A 16,533-nucleotide genomic window follows, 5' to 3' on the forward strand; every position below is an offset into this window, starting at 1 on the left:
GAATAAGGAGTTCAAGATTTGTCCGTGTGTGAAACATCACACACACATACGAGCACAATCATTGATAAAACCCAAGTTCCAAGTATGATTCCTATGCTTCTCAATGAATCAACCAATCTGCTGGCTTTCACCTAATCAGTGTGTTGCTTAGACCAGCCAATCAGATCCACGGTACCTATAGCAGGAAAAGGCGAAATGGTAGAAGATACCATCAGAATTTTCTGTAATTAATAACGATACGTAGTAGATGGCGTATACTTATAAAACGCTTTATACCATGGTCCGGTTGAATACTCGATTCCGATTGGCTGCTGGGTATGCGTTAAAACCTGATAACTGCACGGTGAAAAAAGAAGTTCCGGTCGACTAGCTTAAATGATTTGTATCACTGCGCCGGCTTCTGTCAAACAACCTTTTGCTTCATCATCTGGGCAAAAACAAGCGGTAAGCGATTAACTTTCCCTCTGAATTGATGCTTTATTCAACCCATCGGGACGATCAGCATATATATATCGCCGAATCTTGACTGCAGCGGTGGTGCTGCGCGACGCGGACTACATGTTACATATAGTACGCTGTTTATGAGAAAAGTGATCCAAATCGAAAAAAAAACAAGAATTAAGGACTAAAACCTGGTTAATATGTATTGCTTTTGTAAGTGACCATGGTATAAGCGGGTTAATGGCCTTCGAAGTGTGCGGTTACTACTTTTTAACGCACTTCGCGGAAGCAACCGTCCTCCGCTTCGCGTCGGACGGTTCAGGCTTCCACGGCGTGCGTTAAAAAGTAGTAACCGCACACTTCGTCGGCCATTAACCCTTACTTAACTATTGTATTAGACGGCCTTAAGTGCTTTACAGTCACAGTCCCATTCACACACACTGATGGCGACTCCGAACACTGGCGCCAATCTAGAACCACCAGAAAGCAAGGCGTCTTGCTCAAGGACACTTTGACACATGGATACACAGAGCAGGAACCCAACCTGCAACCTTCCGATCAGAGGTTGACCGCCCTGCCTCAGCAGCACAGCCCCCGTCAACACTTTTTTTTTTGTTGCAATGCTGCATATTTTGGGTATGTTCCTCCATTTTCGTCCGGTCTCTTTCATGTAGAGTGAAGAAACGTCTTTATACAAAACCTTTTTACAGACACATACATTTCTCATTACAAATACAAAACATTTTTACGCACTGACATTACTTAAGCAACCAATCTGACTTCACACACGAAAGGTTGTTTTAGCCCTTTTCAGTTCACTGTTCAGATTGGCATCCAGGTCTTGCTTTTAACCTGTAAATGTCTTTGCACAGAGCCATGCACGCATGTCGGCGGAGACAGTTGAAAAGGAACGGCATACTGGAGAAATCCACACCACTTCTTGGCCTTCTTGCCCTGGCCACAAAGTCACGTGCCCCCCAACGGAGGGAAAGTCCCTGAAATCAGAGGCGACTGCATCTTCAGTGTCCAAACTCAGTTTCCACCACCAGCAGAAAATAAAAATATGCGTTTCTGTATAAACCTGAGAGGTGCTTCCGCAAGTGCAGTACATATATTTAACCTGGAAGTGACATGAACTAATGTGAAGCTTCAGTGATAAATATAGAGTGGAGTAAATGCCGCTGCAGCACCGGCCTCTTTTAGAGTTAAAGTGGCGATTGTTATCACAGCAGGTTGTCACTGTCGTAACACAACACGGCGCATTTGAATTTCACACAGCAGAAGGAGCGGAAAAGAGCAATTGTAGCAATTTAATGTTATAGAAATACCAATTCAAGTCCAAATGTGTCGAAGAAAATGGGCCGACAAGGATCAAATAATAAGCAAATCAATTCCCAACTTTTTAAAGAAAAAGGAAATATGTTGTTAGTTTAAAAAGAAACAAAAAAATATTTGTATGTGAAAAAGGTTGGGTTTTGTTTTGCACCAGTGATCCTTTTCCGTCTCTGTTGGGTTAACAGACATGAAGGGCGCCCCAAGCAGACAGCCTGTGTTCTTCCTGTTGGGGGATCAACACCTCAAAATGAGCTTTACATGGACAACAATAGCCCCGAGGGAGGGGCGAGGGCAGCCGTACCGACGTCTACAAGCCCTTCATAGCGGCACATGTCTGAGTACAGTGACCTACACCTGCCTTTAAAGCCCTTTCTACACAGGTGAATATATTATCCAGACCAGTGGTCTCCAACTTTTTCGAGCCGGTTTAATGTCAGACAATATTTTCATGGACTGGTCCCAACATGGCCGAAGTTGACGTTTCATTTTATGGCTTCTGGTTTCTGAAAAACCTAATTTTTACGTAATAATGTTACTACAAGAAATTTAGTTCAAAAAAAAAAAAAATCTGAAAACATTTGTTGATTTCTTTTTGCAGATGACGAAGATGCAGGGAAGGAAAATTGATGATTTTTTAAAAGTTGTTTCTGATTTGTAAATATTCAATAAAAAATAAAAAACATTACGTTTCTTAGCTGCTTGCCTAATTCACCCTTAATCTCCCGTTTTCCAAGTTTCCTTAGATCCAAAAACTCTTTAGTAGGTCGGCAACTTTATTCGATTGAATCTTTATTCTCCATCAAATGTTTGCGGTTGCTTTACTTTGTGATGAAGATGAAGACGTCAAAGTGAAAGCTAACAACTGGATGCTACTTTTAGCTGGGACCAACTTTCTAGGTGGGATGGATAAATAAAGCAAAGTAAAATGACACAACCGTTGGAAAACTGGTGTTTTTAATTTTAACAGTAAATATGAATCCATTGTGTCGGGATCTTTATTAACTGTATGTGAAATGGTCTAGTATCAGTCGCCGCGTATCCAGCAGGGTACCTTCTGGTCCAGATGTCGAGGGAAATTCCTGGTTTCGTCTGTAGATAGCGGATTTATTTTTCTTTGAAGCCAAAGACCTTCATTTGTTTTTTTCCCTTACTCTTTTCTCCTCAAAGAAAAATTTCCAAATACCGATACATTTTTTTGTTTGTTTTCCATTGGCTTTGTAGCTTTGAGCTACTAACTTAGAAATCTGAGCAGCTGCTGAAATCACGTGATACGCCAAGACAGACAGATGTGATGAACCAAATCTGGTAGTTTTCCAAAATTAAATTTCCTTCAGTATCAGAAAATAAACTAAACGGAAATAATTGAAGTTGGCATATGCATTTATTTTTTTTCTGTCTACGGCCTGGTGCCAAGTGGCCCACAACCGGGGGGGGTTGGGGACCACAGATCTAGAACACCTGAATTAAAAATTGGATGCATTTGTGCTCAAATTCTGTCATTCAGGTCTTTGATTGCTCGATCACGCAAACAAGGACACACCGTAGAAAATCCATGATAAAAGCCTTAATAGTAGTTTTGTCTGTGCAACCAGCAGCATGATGGGTAATAAACGCGCCTTCATAACTACACCATAGCAAAGGTTTGTTGTCCTTGTTTTGCCCAAGGCACAGACTTTCCCCTAGAATACCGGCTAGCTTACAGTTCCTCGCAACCGAAACCTACTACTGGTGCAATAAAAATGTCGAGCAATGTCGGCGCTATCCAGCCGTGCAATGTTGAACCAGATGCCAATTTGGATGAGGAAAACAAAGGCGTACATGGATCTAGTCGTCTAGTTGTGGATGCATCAGAACGTCACAAATAAGATATTTCTTAAATCGGCATTTTAAGCCTAATTTTCTTTATATACGTTTTCCTAGATTGATAAAATGCCACAAGAACATGTTAAAAACACCAAAAACACAAGTTCCATTGAAATGGGTCTTTAAAAGTTAACACAAGAGCAAAAAACTTCTCAGTAAAAATTGAATACTTGATAAAACTATCACATCCAGTCACATCCACCCATTCGGGGGGTTGACCGGTACGGGTGCTGCGGGCTTTTGGGTTGTCCAGGCCCGTGGACAATGGTAAACAGTAGTGGCCACATCTTAAAAGGGAGCGTAGGTGGGTCTTGTAGTTTCCTTGAGGCTTGTACTACCACCTCATGAAAATGGAACGTAGGATTGTTTAGCAATGTGAAGTATTTGTAAGGATAATGTAAGTTGCGCACACTTATGGAGTACTGGTGATGCTGTCACCCTGTGTGCCCTTTCTCCACACCCTAGTTATTAGTAAAGTACGCGCATTGGCTCCTTACCGACCATGCCTGTAGAAAAAATGAGTACGAACATTTACTCTACAGGCTCAATGAACAGCCTATAACTTTGATTTGATGTGCTCCATCTACATGTCTTGTACAGGTTTACCCAATTTTAATCCGCAGACAGCCCATATCCACCCGTCAGGGCAGTTGTGACTAAGGTCAATGGTTGAAAGTTGGGAGTCTTGTGGCTGTCAAAGCTGGGATTTAGACACATCATTACATGCTGCTCAACCAACTCCATATATAAGATGGAATAAAGTCAATAAAAAAATATGTTTAAATGAAGTATTTAGCAAACAACCAGAAATATCACATTAGCTCATTTTTGAAGGTCTCTTGACGCATCAACAGTGAATTTAACACCAAGTTGATAAAGCTTCCATGAGACATATTTTACCTATTTATAAACCTAATATTTAGCTCTTTTTGGTTAGTTTGTGTCTTACAAAAACTCCTCTAACTGCAATCACATGATCACTTGACAGGTATCCAGTCAGCTAACTGGCCGTAAAGTGCCAGTTGCAGAACCCAGTACAACTTTATTTACCACCCGTAGCACCGTGAGAAACCCGTCAGAACAATCTGGTCCTGTCAGAAACAAACATGACACAGCCTGCTGAGATGCTCTTCACCAAACCGGGACATTGTGACACGATTGACACCTTCACAATACCGTGCCCAGAAAAGACAACATCCTAATTCCCGACTCGAGTGTTTCTGTCTTTATGCGTCTGCTTGATAGCGAGGAAAGAAGCCAGCAGCAAGAGAAGGATCAGAAAAAGAAAATGCTAATTGTCTTATCCCTGTGGGATTTAAGCAAGACAGAGGCAAATACTTAAAAAACTTCCCTACTAATGCAGCCATGAGCTTAGAGATACCAAGTGTCACCTCCAAACTTGCCCATAGATACAGATCATGCAGGAATGCTGGGGGGGGGGGGACCTGAAAGACCCAACAGGATCCAGCCCATCTCTGCATATAGAAGTTACATAAAGCATCTGTATCCCAGACAACTATCATCCCACAGACACATTACATCACCACTGAATGTTCTTGCAGCCAAAAGGAAAGAGCTTTTGTTTGTCGATGCGCCAAATGGCGTCATTTAAATGAGCAAAAGACGCGTTTCGGCTTTTTATTTAAAACCCACCAGAACAACAGCATCCATCACTTTTTTCATTTGTTAGGTGGCCAGACAAATAAAATTTTCTCCACTTCCTGAAGATTTCAAGCATCTATATTATTTAAGGCTAGAACTGGAATGAAAACACAAGAGACAGAGAAAAAAAAAAGATGATTCTCTAATATTAACCTTTTAAAAATCTGAAATACTTATTTTTCTGAAACGCACAAAGATGCTAACAATAACAATGAAGCTGAAAATGACAGGTGGAGGACTGCTGCCTCACAAATATGATTATCCTCCATCAGTCCAACGTTATGATAAACTATACAAGGATGTAAACCTACTTCCTGTGGCTGTGGTGGCGTTGAAAAAGATGGGTGTTTAGGGTGTTTAGGCTGCTTAGGAAAATTTGCACTTAACCATTAGTATTAACAGAAGTCAATATAAAGGCTCACTCAGGAAACAAGCCACTGATGGGTGAAAAAAGGTGGTAATGCAATGTTCTGACATTGCTTTACCACCTTTTTCTGTCAGTGACAGAAATCCATCTATCTTTACCACCTTTTTCTATCATCTATACATTTTCTTAACATGTTCAATCCCTTTTGGGGTCACTGGGTTGCTGGAGCCTATCCCAGTCACTGTAGGCCAAAAGTAGGGTACACCCTGGATGGGTCGCCAGGCCTACACAGGGTGACAAAAATCATTTGGCAACAAATTTACCCAGATTTAAAATGGAATCACCAGTCAACTGGAAAAACCTGAATGAATAATGTCATGGCATTGTGATTCTCAGAAGCATGTGCTGACATCTAAAGTAGAGCTGTGATGGTGTGGGATTTTTGATCACCGCGGTGATGAACCAGCAGAGGGCGCGGTGTCGCAGTTAACAGCAGGCCCCCAAACTTAATTTTAGTTCACCTAAAAATAAAATTTTCATTTAAATTGGAAGAGAATCAAATGAGGTTCAACCAAAGTGAGAATACAAATGATCCAGCGGATAAAACAGAAGACCAAAAAAAACATTTGTTATGCAAAAAACCATCTACAACTCCAGGTAAGTGCAAAAATCCTGAAAACCTTTATCATCCAACCTAATAGTGTGAGGAAAGGAAAGGAACTTATTGATATATAAGAACCTGAGAAACGTAACCATCTGCTTTTTTTCTTCTTTGTGCCTTTTTTCTTGTCCTTTCTTTAAAAGTCCATGTATTGACCAACACCACCACAAACCTGTTGGTGTTAATTTACCAGACTGACATTTCGGTTGAGTCTCAAAAGTGCAGAATGAAGGAAAAACTCAAATTAACAGGTATAACATTTTCTGGAAATGGAAGTGAGTCTGTCTGAGTTGAGAAAGGTCTCAAGTTTAGGGTCAAAGCTTTTATTTTTATTTTGCACGGTTGACTCCAAAAGCAATACAGGAACTCCAAGACCCAAAAAAAAACTTTCCCCGCACCTGCCAATCTTACCATTCATATTTAGTTTGATATGCAAGCTAAACACATAAAAGTGTTTAGAAATGAATGAATTTGATGCCAAGTTAAGAAGTGTACAAATGCACAGACAGAGACTTGTTTTCATTGCCTGACGCCGGCAGCACTGAAGTGCCGGCTGACCTTTCCGGGGAGCAGCGTGGGAAACACTGCAGCGATGTTTATTGAAATCATATGAGGTCCCTGCCGTCTCTGCATTCAGCGCACTGCGCTGACCCTGGACGCTTGGCGGCTTGGTGTAAAAACAACAGAAGTAAAAATCTGATTTCGTCCAAGTGGATAATCGTCCCCTCTGATTTCTGAAGCTTATGGTTACCCATTCGTCTCAGATAAGATTTATTACTTCCCCTTAATTCGGACATGTGGAGACTTGTTTGATTACTTCATTTATGTTGCTTTGAGCCATGTTTTATCAATGAGAATGGAACCACAGATGACTAAAGTGATCTATGGTTCTACTGAAAAGCCAACATTTACATTTGTGACACACTGTGTGAAACTACGTCGACTTGTAAGGGCATGCGATGAAGGTGAGTCGGGGATTAAAGCCTGCGTCACAGAACTAGGATGAGGGTTGATCGTGTGTATAGGACAGGTATTACGACCTTACCCTCGGATCATTTGTGGTTTAACGTCTCCATAACAACCAAACAGTTCCGCAATAAGGTGGAAAGGTCGACAAAGTCCTCACAAGTTTGAGTACTTAGCGATCTGGTTTAGTCTTAAACAAGTACAGTAGTCCCTCCCTATAGCGCAGTTCACCGTTCAAAGTGTCATTACACAGATTTTTGAAAAACAAATTCCATAATCTTTTATTTTTTTTAAGAAAACATTGCGTTCTGCGTCGTGTTCGGCTGTTGACCTTGTCAATCAATTTCCTTGGTGCCTTGTCTCCTGTACAGAAAGCTTCCAGCTTGACAAATCTACACATTTCTTCAATCGCCATCAGATCTTTGGTTTAATTCGATAACAATCGACTTCTTTCTCTACAAAGTTTCGAACTTTGAAACTTTCAACGACTGAGAAAAGTGTAAAACTATTAATGTCCGTCTTTGAAAGTGTACAGACAATAGGGCTAGGTGTCACCAATACTGTCCAGATACTCACGTGACACCCCCCCCCCCCCCCCCCCCCCATGTTTACCTTCATTACTGTACATCAAAGTTAAAGACCAGCATTCCAGAAGGAACAACATGAGCTCAAACAGCAGACATTCACTCGACTGGTCTCTGCTGGGTTGAACTGATACACAATAATAGGCTCTTCGTCTCTGATACGCCAAAGCATCCGTCCTCTTGATTCAAGTCACACTAAAGTCTGACTGAAGGACCACCACCTTTTATTTTTCCATGACAGTAAACTTACACAACAGCAATATGTATCCCGTTAACATGTCAACCATTATTAATTGATTGGGAGTAATCAACTAAGCATCTTGGCTATTGGAATGCAATCACAGTAAAATCTTGCTCTGTGTGGCAATTTTCTGATTTATTCTGTAGAGCACATGTGTCAAAGTCGAGGCCTGAGGGCCGCATGCGTCCCGCGAGAGCATTTTATATGTAGCACTGTTAACGAATTCACTACGGATCCCATAATGCAACGCTTCAGTGGCCCTGGTGAACACTAGCCTTGAAAAAGGGGATTCTGAAAACAGAGCCTTTAAAAACCGATTGGAGGCAGAAGAAATGTTTACTGACATTACTGGATGTTTCATTTGTGGAGCGAATGTGGCTGGAATTAAAGAATCTAATCTAAGACGGCGCTATGAGACAAGCGACAAACACGCACTGTGCTGAGCAGCTGAAGGTGAGTTTGAACGGCGCTTTGGTAACTCTGAAGAATTTTAAAAAAAAAGAAAGGAAGTTTGAGTTGTTGTAATGGAGCTGCAGTGTTTGGCACACTGAAGGTAAAGTACATCACTGCAGGACCCGCACAGTTTATTCCCTCCATTCCTGCAGAAAAGCCCCAGCTCCGTCTGTTTGGTGGAACATTCCTGGGTGAGAAGCTCTTCTCAGTGATGAAGACGAACCAAACAGCAGACAGGTGTCGTCTCACTGATGAGCTCCTAAAGTCCATCCTGAGAATCTCCACGACACACAACCTCACAGCAAACACAAACCAACTCCTGACAAAAAATGATGCCAGGCGTCCAGCTCTGATAAAATGACACAAGAGTAAAGAAAATGGAACGTATCACCTTAAAGCACTAATTTTATTGATATTTCCAGGTTTTGTTGTTTTGTTTTGCAGCATATTCCCATTTTGAATTTGTGTAATTTTGATGGGATACATTTTTAAAGAGAGCAAAATCTTTTGGTATATTTAAATTTTAAGTTTATTTTTGTTACAAAATGACATAAGAGTAAAGAAATGTATTTTTTTTTCTTTTAACCTTTATTTTATTTCTAGCTTGTATAATTCTGACAGGAAATATTCTTTTGGAGAGACAAGTATACGTTCTTATTTAAGGTTTAAGTTGATTTATTCCAGAATAATATTTTCAGTCTATTTATTTCCCCCATCTTCAGGTTTTAAAAAAAACTTACATTTTACAAAAGTTGATCCTGTTCGGCCTACAGCCTGTTTTGGTTTTGATTTTGGCCCCCCAAGCAATCGAGTTGAACGCTCCAGCGGTAGACTTACGTATGAATGTAATGACATCATTTCCTGTTACTTGAAAACGCCCACCGTCTGTTCTTCGTAAATATGGGAACTCTAGCTGTGCTAATGTAGGAACCAATACGTCTAGAAAAATAAAAAAACTAAAAAACAATATCTTTTGGTTTTCCATTTGTATTCTACTAGGAAGAAACAGCAGTTTCAATGAATACGCAACGCTCTGTGGTCTCATGCAACTACGTTGCATCAACTTTTCCTGGACTATACCAAAATAGCTCCCATTATCAACCATCTTATGGCGTGAAAAATGGGATAGTTAAAGACATCCGAACATTGGATAGAAGACGTGCATGTAAACAAATTCATAGTTTGGCCCAAAGCGTAGCTACCGCTGTTCGTGAAAAACATGAGTAGACACTTTTCTAGCAAAACTGGCATCCTTTTAGGATACTGGAAACCTTCAACCGGTCTATGCTTGCTGGTGCCCCGGGCCTCGCTTTGGACATCTAACCCATAAAGGTTGTAGAGGTCATCGAGGTGTTTGAGCCAGCAAGAGAGCTCGCTTCCAACAAAGTCACCTCACTGCAGGACGAAACCCACATCAGTCAACCACCATCACCAGTACCCCAACCTGGTTTTATGTAGGGTGTACACATTAACTACAATACATATTCTCTGTGGCTTTTGGCAAAAAGGCATCATACAGGGATTGCCTGGTTGTGTAGCGGTTAGCACCATCACCTCACACCAAGAGGTTCAAATCCTGGCTGGGGCTTTTCTATGTAGTTTGCATTTTCTCCTAATTGATTCTGGATACAAGTGTGTTGCTCATCAACAGCAGGGATAGGCTCCAGCAACCACGTGACTCCTAAATGGATTCAGCAGGTTTACAACAGGCGGACAGTTTATAATCCCACCTTAAGATATAATGCAAGCATACATGAATATACAGGAATTTGGTTATGTATATTTTTATAGGTTTTTGCTAGTTTTGATACCTCTTGTGTTCTTTGTTTTTCTTCTAGTTTACTTCATGTTTATCATTTAGGTGACCGTCTGTCATACTGTGACCAAACTGTTTCCCTCTGAATCGAATCAAACTTTATTTATAAAAAACACTTCATAATAAGAAAACACTCAGTACTACACACCAGTGGTGTCCAACCTGTTTCAGGTTTAATGTCAGACAAAATTTTCACGGCCCGTTGGAGGCTGAACTACGATTTTTTTTTTTTTTTACTTCCAGTTTCTAGTAACTTTCGAGGCTAACCTTTTTTTCATGCTCTGCAGAGATTCTGCATCTGCTTTAAACTTTATTTGAACACTAGATTTTATGGAGGCCCTTTTAAAATGTAATATAGATCTCCCATTGACCCAGGACTGACGAAGCTAAAAAGTCAGACGGCACCTTAAGCATCATCCGACTTTTAAGGTGCGAGGAATAAAAAGTAAATAAAAAACTCTTAAACTGGTCAAATCAAATTAAAGGCCATGTCCGAATAGTGTTTGTAGTGTTTTCCAAATGTACAATTCCAACATCAAGTGCACTAGAAATTTCCCAGAAGTCTCTACAAAAAACCAGTAAAGATAGATCCTCACTAGATTGGCAATTATAGACCACAATGCAATGCGTTTGAACAATTTTTGCCAAAAACGAGTATTAATGTGTATGTAATGTGTTTTTTAATAAACCGTCAACCTTTTCATTATTAGAACACAGTGTATTCATAAATCGTTGTCATAAAATGCTGCTATTTAGATTTTCACTTCCTGAATCTAGTGACATATTTGCCGCTTGAAAACAAAGTAGTGAGCATGATACACGAATTGCTTTTAGAATCCCAATAAAATCCGATGTAGTTTGTTAGACGGTTGCTGCTTATTTTACTCAAATTATTTGTGGAAACAAATGTCGCAATAAATCCATATTTCGAGTAGATTCCTGGTTGTTGTCTGTTAAATGCAGATCACTTTTATTTTGAAGTCAAAGCCTCTTCTGTTTCCTTATTGGCTCCTTTCTACTCAAACAAACGTCCCAAATATGTTTGTTTTTCTTAACTTTGCTAGCTTGGGGTCGGCGTAGCCCCTTTAAAGAAGATGGATTTTGACACGTGACCGAAAGACTTGCATAAAGAATAGACCGGGTTGGTATTCGAGAAGGCATGTTTAAACTAGCCTGACTTTAAGCCTGAACTCTGGCTGAAGTCCGCCTGAACTTGTTTACTCTGGGTATGTCGGTTCCAAAAGACTGGATAAGAGTTAGCGTAATCATGCTCAGCTTGGTAACCCTGGGTTACAAGGCAAGTACACAAAGGCAAGTACATAAAGTACATTTTCAATGGATCGCTGATTTCCGGAGTCACCATTGAAACGCGTGGAGAAAAAGAAAGCGCTATACTTCAGTGAGACAGAGTCTGAGGTTTTAATGACGGCGTATGAAGATTATACGACCATCAAAAAAGTAACACGGCTGCATCATCAGCAAAAGAAAGAGTTTCTGCTTGGAGAAAAAGAACAGACAAAGTAATCGCACGAGTTTCTGATCTTATTTCCATTTTCATTGTGATGCATATAATGATAAATAATAATAATAATAAATAATAAAATGAATGAAACAAAATGGATTCATAATAAAAACATTAAGACACTTAATAACTGGGCAAAACACAGTAAAACAGCTAAACACATTTAAACCCAAATCCATCCAGACAGGCAAAGGGAATGGTATCCCACAATCCCTTGCGGTGCCGATCTAACTGCAACACCAAAGTTACACCTACTTAATTGAATTAATTTGAATGAAAGTAAAATAAATGTCTGATAACTACGTGTTATTTTTAGGTTGACTTAACAAAAAAAATTATTTATCTTAACTGAAGCAAATAATTAAGTTAGATCAAAGTAAAAAAGTTTATTTTTCCAATATCCATACATGGTCTTATCACTCTCTCACGGTGGAAAAAGTATTATCTGAGCTTCTTCATCCACTAAATCATCTTCAAATGGACACGCCATGCTGCTTCACCTCTCTGAAAACAAACTAACCTTCAACTAAACCTGCTGCAGACCAGGTTATATTCAGAGCATGAGTTGCTATGGCAACTTGACATACCCTGAAACATACCTCTATTTCTGGAACCGAAAGCTGAGGTTATCAACTTCCTTAGCCTCAAACTTATGGAAGCGATTGTGTAGCATAATTAAATATAAAAGTCAAAACCAGAAATGCTTTTTCATTTTCAAAATGAAGCTGCATTTTTTGACTCAAAATTAAAATGAAAAAGCAATCCACCAAACAATAACAACAACAAAAGCACATTTAGAAGATAGATGGTGATGGTGATAGATGGAAGATGGATGGACCAACACGCACTCAGCTTTGCGCTGAGTGCGTGTTGGTCCATCCAGCAAATGTTTAGCATGGCGAAATCTGCTATAACTGTTGATGTGACTCCAGCTGTACTCGAACAGCAAAATCAGTGTGAAGCTGCAGGAGACTATCTTCTAAATGTGCTTTATTACAGTTGTGATTAATATTAAGGGCCTGCTCGCTCATAATTTTTTTAAATCCGCGCGGTCAGTGCTTTTTTCTTCGCTGCAAGGTCCTGAAAGAAGACGGGTTAGCATTAGGCTAATATGTGCTTCAAACATTAGCCGTGGAGGTACTTAAAACTCCGAACGGGCAATTAGAATCTTGGATGTAAATATGTGGGAATTACATCATCCTTTATTTTATTCTGGATCGTAGCAGCATTTCTGCCATCGGCGATTGGGAGCTCCGGGTTGCGGGGATTCGCGCTCCGCTATGCGAAAGCGGCTCCCGGTCCAGAGAAAAAAAAGCTTGGGGGGGGGGGGGGGGTCATCGAACCGCGGTGCGTCCACAGAAGGCGGAAATACTGCTACGCAGTCCCGAGAAGCTGTGTAAAATCATGAGAAGTTCACAACCATCACAAAGCCGTCTTCTCTGCCGCTAACACAAAGCTCCACTGCTCGACACACGGAGATAGCACTGACGTCATCGCCCCGCCTCCCCTCTGGAAACGCTAAGTCGAATTGAATAATGCGACAATGTTCGCAGGGTGGATGTGAAAATGCAAATGCAATCCCCTCTTTGCATTTTCGTTTTAATTATGACACATAAATAAGCGGTTTTAAGTATAAAATGAAAAAGCATTTTGAAGGATTGCTTTTTCATTTTAATTTTGACTCATTTGGTGCAGTTATATTTTGAAAATGAAAAAGCATTTCTGTAAATCCATTTTAAATGACAAATTTTGCTACACATTTACCAAAGAACTTTTTGAAAATGAAATGTCAAATACCATTTTCATTATCATTTTAATTAAGTGACAGAAAAATCAGTGTTGAAGTAGAAAAGGAAAAGGATTTTGAAGGAAGGATTTTTCATTTTCATTTTGAGTCAAAAAATGCAGCTTCATTTTGAAAATGAAAAAGCATTTTTGATTGACTTTTATTTTTAATTATGCCACATAATTGCTTCCATACAAACTTACCGTAGTAACTAGCATAACCTGCTTTCTGGAACCCCCCCCCCCGGATGTGGTGGAGAGAATCTAGTAATTTTCCAAAATAAAACGTTCTTCAGATTCAGGTTATTTAAAAAAAAAAAACGGGGTGGCGTTTTTGTTCTTTTTTACTTTGCCAACTTTACCAAAAACTTGTACCGGTTCACGAGAAAAAATAAAAAGCAACGTATACATAACATAAACAAGCAGCTCAAGCAACATGTTTATAGACAACCAATGAACAAATGCAAGCAAGTGTGACAAAACACACAAACATGAATGGCATATTGAGAGGTCTGACACGAATGTAGCGTCTGGTTGCATATCTATCTTAAAATAAAATGGGGGGAAAAAAACTACTCATAAAAATTAAATGCATCAAATCAGGCTTAATTATGCAATAATTTTTTGATGACTCATTTGAATTCATAAAACAATGGGGATCGCAAATCAGCTGCAGCAGCTGCTGCTGCTTCAGATGTGTTGCAAAACAGAAAAGCAAAACAAAAGTAAAGTAGTTGACATTGTCTGAGCATGCAAATAGATGGAAAACAGGTTTAGTCAATCCAGGATTGGGGGGGGGGGGCACCTGAGGATTTTGTAATCATGACAGATTTGACTCATGAAGACGCAGATAAACAAACATGGAAGGCTGTGTTGAAGCTCTATCTAACCAAACATCCACCTATGCATTCCTGGTGGAGGAAGCTGCATTCCTGTCACATCAGGCATTCCACGCTTATGAACAGACGCGGAGGGGCGGGGGCATCATTCCCCGACACTGCGCAGGGCATTCCTCGGCTTTCCCCGCGAAAATCACCAGGGAGTCGCGCGCGGTGTGGAGGCGGGGGTGAGAGAATGGTGGTGGTGGGGGGGTAATTTAAATTACCTGCAGACACGTTTCAGTCATGGTTATGGCTTACCTGAGATCGCTACGTTTGAGGCATCAGACGAGGGGCTGCTGGGTAAATGATCTGACTGAGTGCTCTCCAAGCCCAGTACCGCATAGATGACGAGTCCGCGAAGCAGAATTACCACGAAACTCATGGTGGAAAAAATAAAAAAGGTGGAAATGTGGGAATTCGTGTCCTGCGTGTGGGGATACGAGGAGGGGGGGGGGGGGGGGGGGTCACGGGGGAAAAATTATAAAGAAAGAAAAGAGATGGTATTATTTAAATTAAAATATATTTTTTGGAATTCATTTTAAAACAATCAAATGTGTATATATTTAAATAGTGGTTTTGCCGACTAAAAATAATGTGTTTAGCAAAAAACTAATAATAATAAATCGACTAGCAGTTTTCAGAACCACTGCTAAAATAAAAACAACAACTACGTCCAACCCGGTGTCTCCTAGCAGGTCCGAGGCTAGTCAAAAACTAATTTCAGACTATTTCAAATAAGACGCCACTGATTTTTGAACACATATTAGCTTAAAACAACTAGCGGCTAGGAGAGGGGGCACACATGTAGCTTATCTGGGAATTCAGAACTAACAAAAAGGGGGGGCTGAATTTAAAAAAAGGGGGGGGGCGGTGGATATCCAGGAGCAACAACTAGCTTATCAGGTGTCAAATCCTGTGAGAAAAATGTGCAGTGTCCTTCCACGTACAGTGTCCAAACGTCGGGGGCAGCTTCGGCATGATATTCCGCCTCTTCACGGCAAGGTAGCAAATCCAATTGCATCAAAAAGGACACATTCCCGGCGGGTTAGTCCGTCTCCGGCCGGCGGCAGCGTCCGCGCACATCCGCCTGCTTCCCAGATGAAGTTTTTTAAGTCAGCCTTTCATGGCTCTGCGTGATACTGTATCCTCCTGTCATATCAGCTGCTCACCGACCGGCTGATGCGGAGCCGGCGAAGGGAAAGCCGAGCGGGGCGGAAGTCGGTATGCAAAGCGACTTTGACGTGAAGAGGCTCGGAGTGGGAGGGGGGAGTCATTTGGCTCCAGCTGGCAAGACACCACCTGATCGGGATTTGGAGTTGTTTGGGTCTTTTTTTTATCAAGTCATAGAAAAACAGCCGGGTATCTATACCTGATACCGCGGAGCTCCCACCCCACGCAGCAAGTTTTTTTGTTTGTTTATTTCTTTGTTTTTATTTTATTTTATTAAATAAAACCCTCTGGTGAAACTTCAGAGGCTTTCCTGCCACGGTGGCGCGAGCGCCGAACATAATAACCCCCCCCCCCTCATTGTTCTTCGCCTCTACACTCCTCCTCTTGCCCATCCAAGTTTTGCTCCCGCGTGAGCTCCCTGATTGGCTGGACGGTCCCAACATGGCAGAGTGTGATTGGCTGACTTTGAACACCGTTCCCTTTGTTGTTGTCTCTTTTGAAGATGCCAGGCGCGGGAAATTTAAGGCAGATTAAAGGACAATGCCGACGTTTTTCATTCATACGGGTTCTTAGAAATGTTAGAACTAATTATATTTAAATATCGTTGATTATGATTTATTTAAATACGAATGACAATTTTTTTTATTTGCTAATAAAGTGCTAATTTGTGGCCACAAAATCCAAATAAAATGCTAGCTAGGAACCATAAATGATAAATTTTTAGGGAACATTTTTTGTGTGACGGTCATGTGCAGACCTCTGTACTCATAACATTCATCATAACTA

The 16,533-nt window shown here is 40.6% G+C and overlaps 1 protein-coding gene across 1 annotated transcript in view; it reads right to left on the reverse strand.

Moving 5' to 3' along the window:
* The window catches only part of stim2 (stromal interaction molecule 2), a 66,160-nt gene extending 50,251 nt beyond the window's left edge, over window positions 1–15,909 (reverse strand). The window contains exons 1-2 of the mRNA XM_023966199.1: window positions 15,525–15,909; window positions 14,836–15,001 (exon numbers count right to left, since the gene is read on the reverse strand). Coding sequence (XP_023821967.1) covers window positions 14,836–14,959 — 124 coding nt within the window. The 5' untranslated portion in view covers window positions 14,960–15,001; window positions 15,525–15,909. The remainder of the gene's footprint in view (window positions 1–14,835; window positions 15,002–15,524) is intronic.
* Between the last annotated feature and the right edge of the window lie 624 nt (window positions 15,910–16,533).

Source organism: Oryzias latipes, chromosome 18 (genome assembly GCF_002234675.1).
Source record: "Oryzias latipes chromosome 18, ASM223467v1".
Taxonomy (NCBI): domain Eukaryota; kingdom Metazoa; phylum Chordata; class Actinopteri; order Beloniformes; family Adrianichthyidae; genus Oryzias; species Oryzias latipes.